The 18594-nt window shown below is 36.1% G+C and overlaps 1 protein-coding gene across 1 annotated transcript; it reads right to left on the reverse strand.

Moving 5' to 3' along the window:
* Nucleotides 1-14946: 14946 nt before the first annotated feature.
* LOC113748463 (flavonoid 3'-monooxygenase-like) lies at nucleotides 14947-16734 on the reverse strand. The gene is made up of 2 exons (XM_027292031.1): nucleotides 15832-16734; nucleotides 14947-15600 (listed from the first exon to the last, which is right to left on the reverse strand). The coding sequence occupies exons 1-2, from the start codon at nucleotides 16732-16734 to the stop codon at nucleotides 14977-14979; spliced, it is 1527 nt and encodes a 508-aa protein (XP_027147832.1). The 3' UTR covers nucleotides 14947-14976.
* Between the last annotated feature and the right edge of the window lie 1860 nt (nucleotides 16735-18594).

The following is an 18594-nucleotide window of genomic DNA, read 5'->3' on the forward strand; positions in this document are numbered from 1 at the left end:
GGGTTTGCATGAGCTTAAACGCACTAATATTACTTTGCAACTAGCGGATCGGTCTATTAGATATCCATTGGGAGTGTTGGAGAGTGTATTGATAAAAGTTCAAAAATTTATCATTCCAGTGGATTTTGTGGTGTTAGATATGGAAGAAGATGTATCTATGCCAATTATTCTTGGTAGACCATTTTTAGCTACTGCAGGTACTATTATTGATGTTAAAAATGGCAAGTTGAAGTTTCAAGTAGGTGAAGAAGAGGTAGAGTTTAATTTGCATGAAATGGGAAAATACCCTTCTTTTACCGATCATGCTTATTCTATTGGCACAATTGATAAACTAACCCAAGAGATGAGTCAAGTCAACTTGGACTTAGATCCTCTTGAGTATTGTTTAATGAGTTTAGGTAAGCAAGAAGATGTTTGTGAAGAAATTGAAGAATTGGCCAAGTACTTGGATTTTCAAACACCTTATAAAAGGGGAAATTTGTATGAAAGTCTTGGCCAAAGAAAAGGGTTTTCACAACCTTCAGAAATTGAACCTCCAAAGTTAGAGCTCAAGCCACTTCCGACTCATCTAAGGTATGAATTTCTTGGAGAAAATAAAACTTTACCTGTAATTGTTAGTGCTGACCTTGATGATGAGCAGTGTGCAAAATTGTTAAGAGTTCTAAGAAGGCGTAAGAAGGCAATTGGATGGACAATTTCAGACATTAAAGGTATAAGTCCTTCTATATGCATGCATCGCATTCTATTGGAGGACGGTTGCAAACCAATGGTGGAAACACAAAGAAGACTCAATCCAAACATGAAAGAGGTGGTAAGAAATGAAATTCTTAAATGGCTTGACGCAGGTATAGTTTTTCCTATCTCCGATAGTGTTTGGATTAGTCCAATTCATGTGGTACCAAAGAAAGGTGGAATGACTACAATCGTGGGTAAAAATGATGAATTAATTCTATCTAGACTTGTGGTAGGGTGGAGAGTGTGTATTGATTATCGTAAGTTAAATACGGTAACAAGAAAAGATCACTTTCCCCTACCATTTCTTGATCAATTATTAGAGCGAATAGCTGGATATGAATTTTACTGTTTTCTTGATGGTTTTTCAGGATATAATCAAATAGGTATAGCTCCAGAGGATCAAGAGAAGACTACATTTACATGTCCTTATGGCACTTTTGCCTTTAGAAGAATGCCATTTGGTTTATGCAATGCTCCTGCAACTTTTCAACGATGCATGATGGCTATTTTTTCTGATTATATTGAGAAAATTATGGAGATATTTATGGATGATTTTTCTGTGTATGGTTCATCTTTTGACCATTGTCTTCATAATTTGGAATTGATTTTGCAGAGATGCGAGGAAACAAATCTTGTGCTGAATTGGGAGAAATGCCATTTTATGGTAAAAGAAGGAATTGTCTTAGGACACAAGATTTCCTCCAAGGGAATTGAGGTGGATCAAGCCAAAATAGAAGTTATCGAAAAATTGCCACCCCCAAGCAATGTCAAGGGGATAAGGAGTTTTTTAGGACATGCTGGCTTTTATAGACGTTTTATTAAAGATTTTTCTAAAATAGTAAAGCCATTATGTGACTTATTATGTAAAGATACCCCTTTTCAATTTGATGACAATTGTTTGGTTGCATTTGAAAGGTTGAAGAAGGAATTGATTACGGCCCCAATTATAACTTCGCCCGATTGGTCACTACCATTTGAATTGATGTGTGATGCAAGTGATTATGCGGTTGGAGCAGTTTTGGGACAAAAGAAGGAAGGACGGTTGCACGTCATTTACTATGCTAGCAAGTTGCTAAATGAGGCACAACTCAATTATGCAACTACAGAAAAAGAGCTATTGGCAGTGATATTTGCTTTGGATAAATTTAGATCTTATTTAGTAGGATCTAAAGTTATTATATATATGGACCATGCGGCTCTTAAATATTTGTTACATAAAAAAGATGCAAAACCAAGACTAATTCGGTGGATTCTTTTATTGCAGGAATTTGATGTGGAGATAAAAGACAAAAAGGGAACGGAGAATCTAGTAGCGGATCATCTATCACGCCTAGAATATATTCCAGTCAAGGATCAAGTTCCTATTCAAGAGAATTTCCCGGATGAGTTTGTCCTAGCAATTATCAATTCTCCATGGTATGCTGATATTGCTAATTTTTTGGTAAGTGGAGAGATTCCAAGGGGATTTAATTACCATCAAAAGAAGAAATTCTTACATGATGTCAAAAGTTACTTTTGGGAGGAACCATTGCTGTATAAACATTGTGCCGATGGTATGGTACGTAGATGTATTCTCGAAAATGAGGTACATAATATTTTATATCATTGTCATAACCTTAAAATAGGTGGTCATTTTAGCACTTCAAAGACTGTGGCAAAGGTATGGCAATCAGGGTTTTATTGGCCAACTATGTATCGAGATGTTCGGGAATATGTTAAAAGTTGTGATGCATGCCAAAGAATTGGAAATATATCTCGAAAGAATGAAATGCCCCTAACTACCTTCTTAGAAGTTGAATTATTTGATATATGGGGTATAGACTTTATGGGACCATTTCCAAGCTCTTTTAATAATAAGTACATCTTAGTAGCAGTGGATTATGTTTCTAAATGGGTAGAAGCAATCGCTTCACCTACTAATGACTCTAAGGTTGTACTCCGATTCCTTAAAAAGAATATTTTTTGTAGATTTGGTATACCTAAGGCCATAATAAGTGATGAAGGAAAACATTTTTGTAACAAACAACTGGATTCCTTATTGTTTAAATATGGCTGTAGGCACAAGACATCACTCCCGTACCATCCTCAAGCCAATGGACAAGCGGAGCTAGCTAATCGTGAGATAAAGCTCATTTTGGAGAAAACTGTGAATAAATCACGCAAGGATTGGGCTACAAAGCTAGATGACACACTATGGGCTTACCGAACGGCATTTAAGACTCCTTTAGGGATGTCGCCGTATCGTTTAGTCTATGGAAAATCTTGTCACTTACCTGTAGAGATTGAACATAAAGCTTATTGGGCTATTAAAGCAATTAATATGGATTTTAATCTTGCAGGTGGAAGGAGATTACTTGAGCTGAGTGAATTGGAGGAACACCGGTTACATGCATACGAAAATGCCAAAATTTATAAAGAAAAGATCAAATATTGGCATGACAAGCACATTATTCCTAAACAATTTCAGGTAGGGCAAAAAGTGCTTTTATTCAATTCACGCCTGAAGTTATTTCCAGGAAAATTGAAGTCAAGGTGATCTGGACCATTTGAAGTCACTCAAGTATTTCCCTATGGAGCGGTTGAAGTGGCAAATTCAAGAAATGAAAGGTTTAAGGTCAATGGACAACGATTGAAACCCTACTTGGCAGGTGAAATCGTACCCAAGGGGCTTATATGTCTTTTGGGCGAGCCCTCTTCAATTTAAGAACCCTAATATGTGAGTCGAGCCAACGACTATAAACAAGAGCGCTAATTGGGAGGCAATCCAATGTTTATGTTATATGTGTTAATTTGGTGTGATTTTGTGGTTTGAATAAGTGTTTTAGTTAAGTTGTTATTTTTGTGTTATAGGGTTGACAATTGGAAGCAAGAATGACCATTTAAGGTAAAAAAGGCGAACTTTGATCAATCCACTCAACCCCTTGATTTGCGTTAAAGGTGTATTTGATCCGTCGAAAAGGGGAAAAATGCATGTTTTTATCATTTTACATGTGCGTACATTGATAAATTTTGCAAACAAATGATCCATGATGCATTTTGAGTGATTGGGGTACCAATGGTAATTTTTCAAAGTTCATTTTCTGCAAAAAAAATTGCAGAATAAAACGCGCCTGGCATAAAAACGCGCTTCTTTGTCGCGTTTTCATCAAAATGCGTTCCTAATTCTGCAACCACAATGAAGAAAACGCGCTTAAAAACACGACATAGAGTCGCGTTTCTCAGATAAATCGCGTTTTCAAGCCTGGATCATAATCCAAAAACGCGACTTCAAATACGCGACTCAAAGTCGCGTTTTCAAACACAGCTGCGTTTTTACTCCTGCAAGATTTGTGCATAAAACGCGACTTTAGAAACGCGAGTTGAAGGCGCGTTTCTAGTCGCGTTTTCTGTGTCCCAATATAGGCTTCAGAAACGCGATTTCAGGTTCATTTCTTCCACTCTTCTTAATTTTCCAGGCGCGTTTTTCTTCTTCTCTTCTACCGAACCCACAAATCTTCAATTTTGTTCCATAATCTTGCTAGAAAACATCAACTCAACACCTTTTGAGCTTCATACAACCTTTTTAACTGATTAAAATCCAAGAAAAACACCTCAAATTCAGTTTTTGAAGGATTGAAGGTTGGGGTTCTTCAACTCTAATTTCTTCAATTGGAGGTCAATTGGAGGTCAATTGGAGGTTGTTTCATAGGTTTTTTTGCATTTTTAGCATCACCAAACATCCTTCTACGTGATTGAGGTAAGTTTCTTCATCAAATCTTTTGATTTTAGAAAGTCATATTTTTTATCCTGAGCTATCTGACATCTTTTAATGTCGAAAATTTGATGATGTATTTGACTATTTTTGAATTTATTCATGCTTATTGAGATTGTTTAAGCATGTTTAAATGTAGCAATTTATTGGTTTTCAAATACTTTAAAATTCACAATTGCTATATTTAGATGAAATTGGAAAAAAGAACTAGGATGTTTTTTAGCCATTGGTGATGTTAAATTATGGTTAAAAATGGTTAGTTGATGATGTTTAAGCATGTGCATTGTGTATAGTGAGTAATTTGGTTGATTTGGTGATTTAATTAGTTTAAATTTTTGCCTAAACATGATTATAGCTATAAGCAGATTATTATTGTTAATTCTCAGTAGTTATAATCATAATTGTTGCTAATTTCACTGATTGGGTTATAATTTTTGCATATCTTGTTTCAATTGGTGATTTTGAGTAATTTTTGGGCATAAATTATGGCTCTTTTTGTTAGGTCCTATACATTAGTTATTGGACGTGTTGGCACTTGAAGGGATAAATTGGAGGTTATTTGGATCATTTTAGAACATTCATTGCCAATTTGTGCTTTGTGTCTAAATATATGTGGGTAATTGCAACATTTTCTTTTAGGTACTATGCCAAGGGGAAGAAGAGCATGACTTTCATCCTCTAGTAGTGAGGAGAGAGAGGTTAATGAAGAGATGGACATGTCTGAGGAGGAGAATTCACCTTCTCCTCCACCAGTCAGCCGGCAACATGGTGAGGGCAGCTCCCGTGGAGCGGGAAAATCGGTATTTGATAGTGCTAGGTTTAACACTCGCAGGAATCAGGAGTGGCATGAGGCGCGTGCTAATTTGGAGTTTTTGTTTGAGATGCATGTCAGTCCACCAGTTGAGATGATGTACAACATCTCAGAAGCTTTTGCTTAGCTAGGATGGGCTCCGATTCTCACCCTTCCAAACCATTACTACCCAGACTTGGTGCGCGAGTTTTACGCCAACATTGAAAGTAAGGCGCGCCATAGTGGAGAAATAGTTGAATCTTGGGTGCGTGGAAGACGAATCACCTTGTCACGGCAAGATTTGGCCGCTATTTTGGGGTGTATGGATGACGGCCGTCCAGTAGATTTGAAGAAGGAGTTTGTTCCCCCGAATAGGAGGTGGGATCCATCATTGGCCATGGCCAGATTTGGTCTCGAGTACCAGCCTTTTCGCTCCACAAGGAAGGAGACCATTTTGGGCGAATGTCTTCGAGCCTCGTCCATCGGCTTATCATTTACATGATGGCTCACAATGTCATCCCAAAGAAGACGGGGCACACGGAGGTCCGCAAGAGCGACATTTACTTCTTGGATTACATGTTCCATAACCGGACGTCTCAATATGCTCAGATTTCATTGCCTAACATCATCATCAGCCATATTAGGTCTACGGCGAGGCGTAAGACAACTTCCTTCAAATTATCATTTCCTCGTCTACTGACTTTAATCTTCCCCCGTTTTGAGGTTCGCTTGGAAGGAATGCGGCGGGAGTTTGTTCCACCACGGGCTGAGATGACTATCACTACTCTTCGCCGCCTTAGTATTGGCACGGGAGACATTCCACGCCCTGTTCAGGAGCGGAGACAGAAGGCTAGACATGGTCGCGAGGAAGCTGGACCATCTACTGCAGCACCACCTCCTCCTCCGCCACAAACCAATTGGCAGCGGCTCTTTGGTCGTCTAGATGACATCGATCATCGCTTAGCCAGAATGGATACTCGCCTGGACCGAATTGAAGATCATTTAGGCACACGCCCACCTCCCATCGATGATGATGAAGATGACGATGAAGAGGATGATTGAGGCTGCCCTTTTGCTGGCTTTTCTTTTGTTTGCTTGTTTGTGTGTTATTTTTATCTTTTGTTTGAAAAATGTTAACTTACATTCCTTATTTTGAATTTTGGAACTTGTGGCAGTAACTAGTAGATCGTTGACTGTAGATGGTTGAGCGGTCGATGGCTCATGATTCAAGGCTTCACTGGACCGCAGCCATATCACTTGGGGAGTCACTTGTTCCTTTCTTTTGTTTCATTTCTTCCCTACACATTGAGGACAATGTGTAATTTAAGTGTGGGTGGGAGAAATATGTGTGGTACTTGTGGTTTTAGTTGTGTTTGATATAATTCTTGTGCTTAAATGGTGTTTCTTGTGGTTGCTGGCAGGGAGTTTTAGTCCATTTTAAGGGGAGACTCTGTCAAAATTTTTCCAAAACCTTATACATATATAGGTTATTAACTATAATAAATAAATAAAATTTTGTCACTTATCCTTTTGAAATAAAAATATGTGGTTTTGATACTTCTTTTCTCATGAAATTTGGAAATGATTTTTATGTGATTATAATTTTTTCATCTATAGGAAAGTATATCTAGTAAAGTGGAGAAAATTATGCCTACATTTTGTATATTTGATGAAAATTCTTCTTTTTATCTAATTTTATAAGATAAGAAATTAATATGGTTAATAAGTGTCATACTCTTCTCATGATTACTCTTAGAGGGAATTTTATTATATATATATTTTGAAAAAAAAAAAAAAAAAAGGGGGTTATTCTACTCCAATGATTCTCGTACCGAGTAACCGGGGGTTGACATCTACAAATGTCGACATTCGCGTAAAAAGGTACTTGAATTAAGAGGATGCAAAGCAACTTGAGTATGTGAAATGTTGAGTAACCGGGGATCTGCATCTAAAAATGTCGATCTTCGCGTCAAAAGGTATTTTTCACAACTTAAGTAGTATTTAACTCTTAAAAGATATAAAAAAAAAAAAAGAAGAAGAAAATAAAAGAAACTAAATCCCTCTTTAAGAAAAAAGAGTTAATCATGAGATTAGTTAGCATCTTTATTGACTATATGAGTTGCTTGCTTGAAAAATTGGGTAAAAATGAGAAATGCAGTTAAATTAGTAAAATTATGGTATACTTGGCTCTTCTTTGCTTGATATTATAAGTACTTGAGGTTAATTGAAAGATCACATAAGGGTTATTTACCTTGATTCAAGGAAATGGAGTTGAAATACTACATATGTTTATTTTCAATTTTTGGATCATTGTTGGTTTTATATTTCATATTGCTTGAGGACAAGCAATGATTCAAGTGTGGGGGTATTTGATAAGAGTTTATTTTACGTATTTTTAAGTGCATTTTATTAGTTAATTTTGAGTTGATTATCTAGTTTTATAAATAAAATAAAGAGGTTTTTGGTAAAATTATATATTGTTGGTAAAAGTGGATAATATTGCATTTTTAGTGATTTTAATGATAAAAACTTCATTTTTATGCAGGAATGATGATTCAATCACCAAAGGATGTCAAAAGAGATGAAAAATAGAAAGTTGGTGATGAATTCAAGTGGTAACAAGAAGAATGAAGTGAAAAACGTTCAAGTGAGGAAATGCAATACAAATCAGTTTTAACACTCTTCAGTATTTTGATCATATCTGGAGCTACACTTATCGGATTAAGGTGATCTTTATACCATTTTAAAGCTAAGAAAGAGACCTACAATTCGTATGAAGACATCGAAATCCAATTCTGCCCATTTCATGGACAAAAAGTCGGAATACAGAAGCTGCACTCTGTGGTCGAAACTGGAAACAGAGGTTTGACCAGGTGAGAGTATTTCGACCATATCTCAGGCTGCACAACTCCGATTTGGATGATTTTTATAGCATTGGAAAGCTAACTCAAAGGGCTACAACTTTGGTGTTTTGCACAAAAGCCAGTTCGGCCTTTATGATAGAGAAAATCGCAGATGAAGTAAGGCCAAAGTGAATACGCGAGTACACAAAACGTGACTTGTAACCGCGTTTTGTGTAGGCGCGTTTTCTGGCCGTAATTCTGCAATTTGCTCAGTCAATTCTCTTATATTCAAACTACTTTCCAGCTACAATCTGCAAGAGAATTCGGTGCACATGCCTCAGAAGACAAAAGGGCAATAAAGATGGCTTATTTTCAAGTCAAAAATATTGGTTTTTGACTATGCTAACAAAGTGCAGATTTGGGAATCAAAGGTTAGAATTTGACTTGGAAAAATAGAGCCTTTGAGTAGTTTTTATGCCAAGACATTGAGAGAGGTCAAGGAGAGCCATACGTAGCTTAGTTTCTTACAGAAAAACATATTCTCTCTAGCTAGGTACTTGCAAAGGGACAATTGAGGTTTCATCTTGTAATCATCTAAATTCAAGACAAGGAGATTTTTGGAAGGCTTCACCATATCTTGGCTAAGACTTTCTTTACTCTTTTTGTATTTGTAAATTCATGATGATTTGCATTAATGAAATTATGAGTGTTTCATCATTCATGAGTAGCTAATTTCCTTTATCTAGGGAGTAGATGAAGCTTATGGCCAAGTGATATGAAGTGATTGTGATTTATACTTGTTATATCTTGTATTAACTTATCTACTTGTGTATGCTTGATTACTTGTTGTTGTTTGATCACCAATAACAGGTTTATAGTTGTTTTTATTCATTAAGAAATGGTAAAAATAATGGAATGACACAAGTAGAACTTGAGTTGTATATTCATGAGAATAGAAATACATTCAAGTGGATGAAATCTGCATTTCATGTGTGAATAAGAACAGATTTAGTATTTACCAAGAGATTAGGAAAAACTAATCTGTTTTAACCCATTATTATCATGAGAATGTGATTTTGGTATTTCTGGAAATGAATCCTTGGTTAAACAAGAGCAATAACAAGTGTTGAATTAATTCATTTTAGATCTTTTGAGTCATAAGTGGAATCTACATCCCTAGATCTTAATATTTAGTGAATTCTATTCCTTTCGTGAAATTGCATTTATCTAGTTAAGAATTTTTGTAGTTGAATTAAATTCTGAATTTTTCTGCTCAAATTTATTGTGAGTCTAAATAATAGAGTAAATTAGTGTCTAATAATTGTTTTAATAGCTCCTCGTGGGATCGACCCGATACACATCTTGTACTACAATTGCGACCTGTATACTTGCAGTCCAACGGGTGTAAAATCGGAATTAAACTTGCATTGATATATAAAAATCCCGTCAACTGAATCTGCTAAAGGTGAGGCATGAATTCTCCACTTGCATCCATCAACACCACACTTGGCTGTACATCTGCTTTTTTCATTCTTCAATCTTTGTAGGGGAAAACCTTTTTGGATCACAAAATCCTTTAATGCTGCTCTAAAAGCATCAACATTTGTGAAAAGCTGTCCCTTCTTAAACTCTATGTCTTCTTTTCGGTTGTAAGTCCACATCTTGCCTCTTAAGGCTTCTCTCATGGGATCTATTTCATGTTCAGATTCAGAATCAGGTACAATATCCTCATTTTCCTTGTCATCAAAGTCAGAAAAATCATCATCACTACTGTCACTTTGGGATACAGACCAATGCTCATCACCTAAATTATCCTCATTGTTACTGTCCCAACCTTGATTCCATGAGTCATCAGAAGTAGAATCACTAATGTACTCCTCAGTCTCACAATTTAATTCATGAACTTCGATATTCTTGCCTCTACCAGTTTTTTCAGTTCTTAAATTCTCATGCTCATTTACTACATTTCTGTTTAGGAAGCTATCACTCTGTTCTGCAGGGATGATATCCATCTCCAACACTTGTATATTAATGACTACATGAGATTGATGCACCTTGAACATTTCAGCAACAGATTGGTCATCATTCACATCTAAGTACTCAGCTGTACCAGGTATTTCGCATCTCATGTGCACCAGTAGATTGACATTTCCAGACATTTCTTGCAATGCCTTCTCAGCAACATCATTTAGTAAGTCGGAATACATGTAACTCTTGGGATTTACCTTAGCCACTCTTACTTTTCTTCCCATACAATGGACCACAATATCATGAACATCAATGTTAACCATCCTACAATAGACAATCATAGCCTACTGAAGTTATTGAAGTTACAGAAAATATTAGTTACAAAATTAACCATCTTGCAACATTGGTTGCTGAAGTTACAGAGAAAGCATAAGCTACTAAGGTTTGGCATCTAACTATATCAAACAATCCAAGTCAGACGAGAAATATAGAAGCAATCAAGCATCAACTGGTAGAGGCTTAGCAAACCAAGTCACGTGACAAACCAGAAAATCATAAGCAAACATGTATCAAGCTTATACGAACAACAACCAAATCAGAAGTAAGCTACCAAGGAATATTGAAACAGTCTCTGAAATCTTAAACGCTTACCTGGTAACACAGTTTGTTTGCCAGAAAGAGACTCTTCTTCAGCAAATGTTAGAATCAACAAGTTTGTTTGCCAACCATCAACCTCAATTGCTATAACACAAACAATGGCGGGAACAGACCAAGTTTCTTGCTTCTATATGCACCGTGCCTTTCAAGCTGTTATGTCAATCAGATCAAGAGCATGGCGCCTAAGTTTGGCGCCATTTCACAACGGTCCCTTTTCTATTTTCGTTTTTAGGACTCTAATTTATGGTTAATTACATTAATTGTGTTTATAACTAACTTAACTAATAGCTTTCAGATAATCACAAAATATTAACAAAATTGTAAGGGTATTTAAGTCTTTTTGACACAAATGATGTAAGAAATGGGACCTCACCATCTGACAGGGGAGGTTTGTGGAATTTCAGAAACCACAGGGGAGGGGAGTGAAACTGTCAGAAACCTCAGGGGAGGTTTCTGAAATTATCCCAAAATTAAAAAGTAAAATGGTTATAAAAAAATTATCACTCCACTCTTTTTAAACCCCTTGTAGTTGTCACCCCTTCCCATCCATCCCTTCCCTCCTCTCCGTCTCCTTACCTTTCTCAACTTATTTCTTGTTTAGTCTCCTTACAAAATTCAACCACCATTCCTTGTAGATTAATTTTTCTTATACTGACAGTGTATACACTCTCAGTATTGAATGAATAACAACGATGTAAAATTTGAATTTGAAATTTAATTTTTACACACATTTTATGAATCCAACGATGGTAGCATATACACTGTCAATGCATATAAGATTTATTCTTAACTTATGGCCAAACATGGTGCATCACGTGGTGGCGGCCAATGCTGGGCGTATAGGCGTGAAAAAATTTGTCGTAGCAGCAATGGTAACAAAAATCACAGAAGGAAATTTGTTGATTAGCGCATAAGATGATACGTGGAGATATTGTTCATTTAGTGGGGTTCTAGTTATCAAAAATTTCATAGATTTGGTATGTCTTCGTTGAAAAGTAAGATTTGGACAGCAGAAATTATGCTAACAGCAGATACCGATGCTTGCTGAAAATAACCCGGTTTCTTGCTCTCCACAAGTGTAGTGGGGTTCTAGTTATCAAAAATTTCATAGATTTGGTATGTCTTCGTTGAAAAGTAAGATTTGGACAGCAGAAATTATGCTAACAGCAGATACCGATGCTTGCTGAAAATAACCTGGTTTCTTGCTCTCCACAATTGCTACACTACGCTAGCTAACACAAGTCTCCAAGTATTTTACAGACGAAGTTTCATTTTTGGGGTTAGTAAAATATATATATATATATATATATATATATATATATATATATAGTGAAGTATAGCGAACATTTCGTAAATATTAATTGCATTGGTACTCATTATGATAGAAAGGGCTCAATTGCGAGTAACGAATTAAACATGGACCTTTTAGAAAAATAACAATGAAAGTATCCTAACAATTTCTAGTTCTTTTGTGTCAACACCAAGGCGACTTGTTTTAGCAATCACTGTCTGGCATATTTGGCAAGAAAGGAAGAGCAGGATATTTCGGGATTCGTCGGCAGGAATTGTCAAAATTGTGGAAAATGTGATCAAAGTGATTTCTCCAAGGACCAAGACAAATTGGCAACTGATGCTTGAGTGGTGCTTGGATCAAGACTGTTTGGTGGATTAAGCTACTGGAATTTGGTAGTTTGTTCTGTCTGTTTTTGTATAGTGTAGATATTACAATAGAGATTGTGATGCAGTAGGATTTTGTTTCCTTTGTAAAGTTACAATTCACAGATCAATAAAAGAAAATTTTCCTTTTGCCCCAAAAAAAATTATTAACTAATCAATATGGAAGTTAGAGCACTTAAAAAAGCTCAAAAAAGATAACAAGGAAATAATTTTGACAATAAAAACAATTTAGGGAGAAATTACTATCAACCTAAGTAGCTTGAGTTGATTACTAAAGATCCCCCCGCGAGGCGCGGGAATGGAGTGCCCATGGAGTATTCTTTTTGAGAATTTTTAAGTTTACAATTTAATTTTTAAGTTTACTATGAAACAAAAGTGCTGTAGGTTTTGTCCAAACCCCAGCACTTGATTAGCCAGATTGTCAAAGGGATACATCGAAGAAACCATCTCCAATAGATTTTACAGATCACGTTGATCATCTTTGGATAAAAGATTATTTGAAAAAATATTATAACATTTTTTTGTGGTGTAATGCATATGTGATAAAAAGATAGTTAAAAACATAAAAAAGATGGTTAAAAGATATATTTATGACGTAAATAAAATATTATTTGAGAAAAAAATTTGTACCCGAACAAACCCAATACCTATGCATCCTTTCTCCTTTAGACGCTTCAAAGAAATTAAAAAATGGTACAATTTTGGAGTAATCTATATGACTACTCCTATTTTTTCTGAAATTTTCAAACTCCCTCGGTAGATTCAAGAAGGAGTAAAAGCATATTTATCAAAATAATCCTATATATGGTCCCAAATATATTTTGATGCTCAAGATTATTTCGACTGGACCAGACTTTGAAGATTTAAATAGATATGATGCCTTTCAACATATCAAAGTTATGAAATTTGATGAATTAGATATAAAGATTTACCCTCAACGAAAGGAATATGAATATTTTTTCTAAAGATAAAATATATTATCAAAGAGCCTTGGAATAAGGATTATGGGGGGTGATGGTATTGGCGACGAGTTCTGCAAGTTTCTTCGCGTGTAAGTTGACCGAAATTTCGGGCTCTATGATCCGGTTTAAAGCCCAAGAATGAATATACGTGGGTGAGAGGGCAAAACTGATATGCCCAGAAAAAGAATAATTAGGATCTTCATTTTCATCTAGGCCGAATATCTTCCTAGACGCACCTTGGACCAACCCAAATGGCATGTACAGGTTTGGAAGCTTTCAAGCCCAATAATCCCATTAAGAATCCGCTCCCCAGCCCCCAGGATTTGTACGTAGCGTAACTCTGCTACTTAGATTGCACATTGTAACTTTTTTTTTTTCTATGTAATGTGTACCCAATTTAGGGTGACACATTTTCTACACTGCAACAAAGGGTTAAATAGATAAAACCACCCCGGGGGGGAGGGGGTATATGTAATTTACCCTCGATTCAATTGTGGGGTGGTCAAATTTGTTGGAAATTGTGCAACTGAAAATTTTTTGCATTGGAAATAAATGGCAAGAGGAAAAAAAATGTGTTTCTTGGTTTTTTTTAGAATTGCATGGATCCGGATGATCATCATGTCAAGACGGTGGTAACCCTAATGGCATATATGGGTGAATATGGATGAATTCATTGATGAAGCAAAATAAGCAATCAAATTATTTGCACAAACACAAGTCTAAACCAATCCTATGTGCAAAGATGAAGATTGGTACAATTTAGAGTGGCACATTTTCTACACTGCGACAAAGCATTCGACTAGTTTTTAAGTTTAGTTTAAAAAAGACAAAGTTAGCAAATATTACACTAAGCTAATTAGGGTTTTATTTATTAAAAGGTGTTTTACTTAAATTGGGTATTTATGTTCAATCTATTTTGGGTTAAATTCTTGAAGTTGCATAGGAATTGGGTTCATAGTAATTAGCTTAGCCCTATTGTAAGGGACATATGTGAGTAGTATTCAAGTCAGGAGTCAGACTTGTTTTGTCTTATTTATAGGTCTTGTATTTGGGTGATTAGGGTGTACAAACGAGTCATAAATTTGCCTGTCAACTCTGCTTTCGTAAATGTTACTTTTGTTATCCAGAATTTAAACAGATTTGAGGCCCTGGTTGAGTGCCTTGTTTGTTTCTCAAATTTTTGAGATACCTATTTCCGTTGCATACCTATTTTCTTTGCTAACAAGGGAGAGTCAGTTTTTACTCTCTGCAATCTTCAATATTTCCATGTCAATTTTCCATATGTCATTATTGCGATATTTTGCCTGTTTGTTTTCTAGCAAAAAAATAAAAAAATAAACTTGATTGTGACCTTTTGTTTTATTTCACAACAGAATTCACCAAAAGCAATTTAAAGAAAGAAAAAAAAAATTGATTCTGACTTTTATTTTATTTCACAATGCAAATTTACCAAAAGGGCAATTATACTGTCTCGATTCCTAAGCTCTCACCTAAAATGAGCTAAATGATATAATCGGAGAGCGGAGAATGAGTTTAACAGTTTACATATACAGAGCAGGAATATATTTCAATTTTGCCTTAAATCAATACTTGCTAATAGAGATTGACCGGCAAACGTGGTTCTGGGATCATAGCAAGTGAAATCCTTGGATGAATTGAGAGTCCGTAGTGTTCTTCCATGCAAATTTCTTCTGGTTTCATGCCATGAGGCAATTTCCAGTTGAATCCATGCAACAAGTTGGCCAACATTGTTCCAACAAGTTTGAGTGCAAGGACATAGCCTGGGCACATCCTCCGACCTGAGCCAAAGGGCAACAGCTCAAAGTCATGTCCCTTGATGTCAATATCCTTCCCCAAAAACCTCTCTGGAATGAATTCTTCAGGAGAATCCCAATACTTTGAGTTCCTCCCCATACTCCATGTGTTTATAAACACCGTTGTTCCTTTAGCAATGTGATAACCAGCTACAGTGCAATCCTCAAGGGCATAGTGGGGTGGAAGCAGCGTTGCCAGTGGATGTAACCTAAAAGTTTCCTTTATGATCGCCCCTAGAAAAGGTAGCTTTGACAAAACAGCCTCTTCCACCCACTTATCTCGCCCTATCACTCTATCAAGCTCTTCGGTTGCCTTTTCAATGAGATGTGGATGTTTGAGAAGTTCATTCATTGCCCATTCTACTGTGGACGCCGAGGTATCGGTACCACCAACAAGCAAGTCCTGGCCATGATCAAATATTGGTAAAATTAGTCCCGCCATGATCAAATGCTGATGAAGTATCATGCTTGACAACATATTGAAAGCAGAAAACCTCTTAATCAGAAGAAAAAAGACAGCTATGTTTAATGGCACATTTTAGTAAGCTATACTAAAGTGCTAGCTTTAAGATTCAGTAAGTTAAAGAGGTAAAGAGATCTAGAAATTTCATTAAACCACGAGAAGAAATGGCACCTGAATTAGCCCTTTTATCTGATCTCTGGTGAGTTTGACCTGGAGATCAGGATCTTCAGCATATTGCAATAGAATGTCCACCATGTCCTTGGGGATAAAATCTTTCTCCGTTTTCCTCCTGGCCTGGTGATCATCAAGCACATGGTTATGGAATTTATCAAATTTCTTGTAAAGTTCTTTCATTTGCTTTACGTAACCTTGGAGGTCAAATCTGTCGAGCCACGGTATCCAATCCCCGATATTGAACACACCACCCAGCAAAAACCATGTATCTATCATCTCTTGGAACTCTTCAAAGGTAACTAGAGATCCATCCCCTTCAGATTGGGCAAAGTACTTGTTACTCAAAACCATCTGGCTTGCAGTGGAGAGGCTAAGACGCATTAGATGATCTCTCATAACTACTGGCTTTCCAGATTGAGCATACAAACGAGAAATGAAAGCACGCCTTTCCTCAATGCGTGTGCTCTCGAAGAAGTCGAGTTGTTTTGGACTAAATATTTGGGTTAGATAAATTTTACGAGCTTGTCGCCAGTGTGGACCGTAAGGTGCCCATAACATGCCGGAGCAGTTGTAGCTAGTGTATTTGGCAGCAGCAGTTGCAGGCCGAGAGGCGAAAATGTTGTCATGCGTTTGCAAGAATTCTTTTGCCATTTCAGGGGATGAAGCTACTACAACAGGGCTGGAACCAAATTTTAGTTGCATGATTTCTCCATATTTCTGGAACAACAAGTGCAAGGATTGATGTGGGATTGAACCGAGGAGGTTCAGGTTGCCAATAATAGGCCATGGTTTTGGTCCTGGTGGATGATTTAGCTTGAGGCGTTTGTGAGTCAATGCTTTTGAGAGAAAAGCCAATGCAACAGTCCCTGCCAAGGCTAAGAGTAGCCAAGTGCTTTCCATCGGGGCTGAATAGCAAGTCAGGGGGGTATGACAAGGAACTCCAGTGGGGGTTTTACAGACATGGTCAAGTTTGATAAGGTTAATCTGTAGGGGCCACATGCATTGGCTTTGAATTATTTCTTGGGGGGGCCGGATTTGCTTTTAATTTACCCATTCACAATAATTTCATTGTTTTCTTGCGGCAGCCGCCTTTATATTTTAATATATATTGCAAAACAAATGACCAAATCCACTGATCCTCTTCGGAGTCTACGTACCTCACCCAGTTGATGCCTTAATTTGCTGCCATTTGTTAGTCAAACAGCAAGTAAAGCTAAAACATTAATTTAACAGTAGCTAGTACGATTATATTGATCATACAATTAATTAGTTTCCGTGAAAATGAAACAAAAAGGATTATTTGTTTAAAACTTGATCACTTTTTTTTTTTTGGGAAAAAGGAAAAAAAAGAAAGAAAAGAAAAGGATGTGTATTAAAGTTTAGTATGATGCATCATCAAAAGGGAAAAGGCAGAAACTAAAGCACCTAACAATATATATGCACGCCAAACCGCACCTAATTAAATAACCACGGCCCCCATCTTTTGAATTTTTTTTTTTTTGCAATATAGTACACGTGGCCCCAATTTTGAAAATTAAAATATAAAGTAACATTTTAAAAAATTTAAAATTATAAAAAAGGTATTTGGGTGCCGCATGCAGTACATGAGGTATGACTATATAGGTACCCTTACATAAAGAACAAATCCACCGCTTACTAGATTTTGCCGACTTTTTTTTTAACAATATTTTAAGAATTTAGCCCTCTTGTTTAGTGGCAAGAATGAATATGAATTGGGTCAAATCTTAATTTTTTAGGAGAAAAAATGAATATAATTCAGATCAAACTCCACATTTTTAGAGAGAAAAATAAATATAAATTAGGTCTTTTTTTTATAAAGCATAAGTCAATATTGTTTATCATCTCGCTGGAAATCGTCTAGCACGCTCTGCTTGACAATGTAATCTGCACTGATGGCTGAAAATATATAAATATGTCACAGATATATTTGATTTGAAAAATCATAAGATTTAACAGAGTTATAAAATATAAAAGATTACATTGTGAATCACCAATCATCAAATCTAACCAATTGAACGAACCACTCCATAGATATCTGTGCATGTCTATTCTCTCAAATTTGCTATCCAACTGGTTTAAGCTCAAAACTGATGTTGAGATCTGACGAGAAGACTCAAGAAATTTTAGATCTAGCATATAGATCTGAAAAAATTCTTAGATCTGAGAAAATAAATAACAAAAAAAAAACCAAAAACTAAACAAGATGCTCACCAGGATAGCCTAAGAGAGAAGAAAACTCTTACTAGAATACCCTAGAAGAGATTTTATTAAATAAAAGTAAAAACAACGGAATAGGAAGGAAGAATAAAGGAGAGGAAGGGAGATTTTGACTTAAGACCAAAATCTCCCTCCTATGGAGGAAGAAGAGTAGAGAGAAGGTTAAGGGTAGAGAGAGGAAAGATTGAGTCGAATTTTTTAATTGGGTCATTTAATTAACTATAGATAGTATCTAATCTTTTTGCCCCTAAAAAATAATCACATATGAGTTACATGGTGGATTCATGATGAAAAGTAGCCGGAAACCTAGATTAGAATCAAGTTTTTTTATTTGAATTTGTAAGAGACGCAAAATTAACATTTTTAAAGCGAATGATGAAAAAATAGATTTGGCAACAATGCAAGAAACTTTGGAATGGTTTTCCCAATTTAATTTTCATAGCAGTAGTGTCCTCTTCAACTTCATGATGTCGAGATTATCTAACGAGTATACCCATCAAGTCACTTTTTCCCATTGATAAA

The sequence above is a fragment of the Coffea eugenioides genome, chromosome 9 (assembly GCF_003713205.1).
Source record: "Coffea eugenioides isolate CCC68of chromosome 9, Ceug_1.0, whole genome shotgun sequence".
NCBI classification, from domain to species: Eukaryota; Viridiplantae; Streptophyta; class Magnoliopsida; order Gentianales; family Rubiaceae; genus Coffea; species Coffea eugenioides.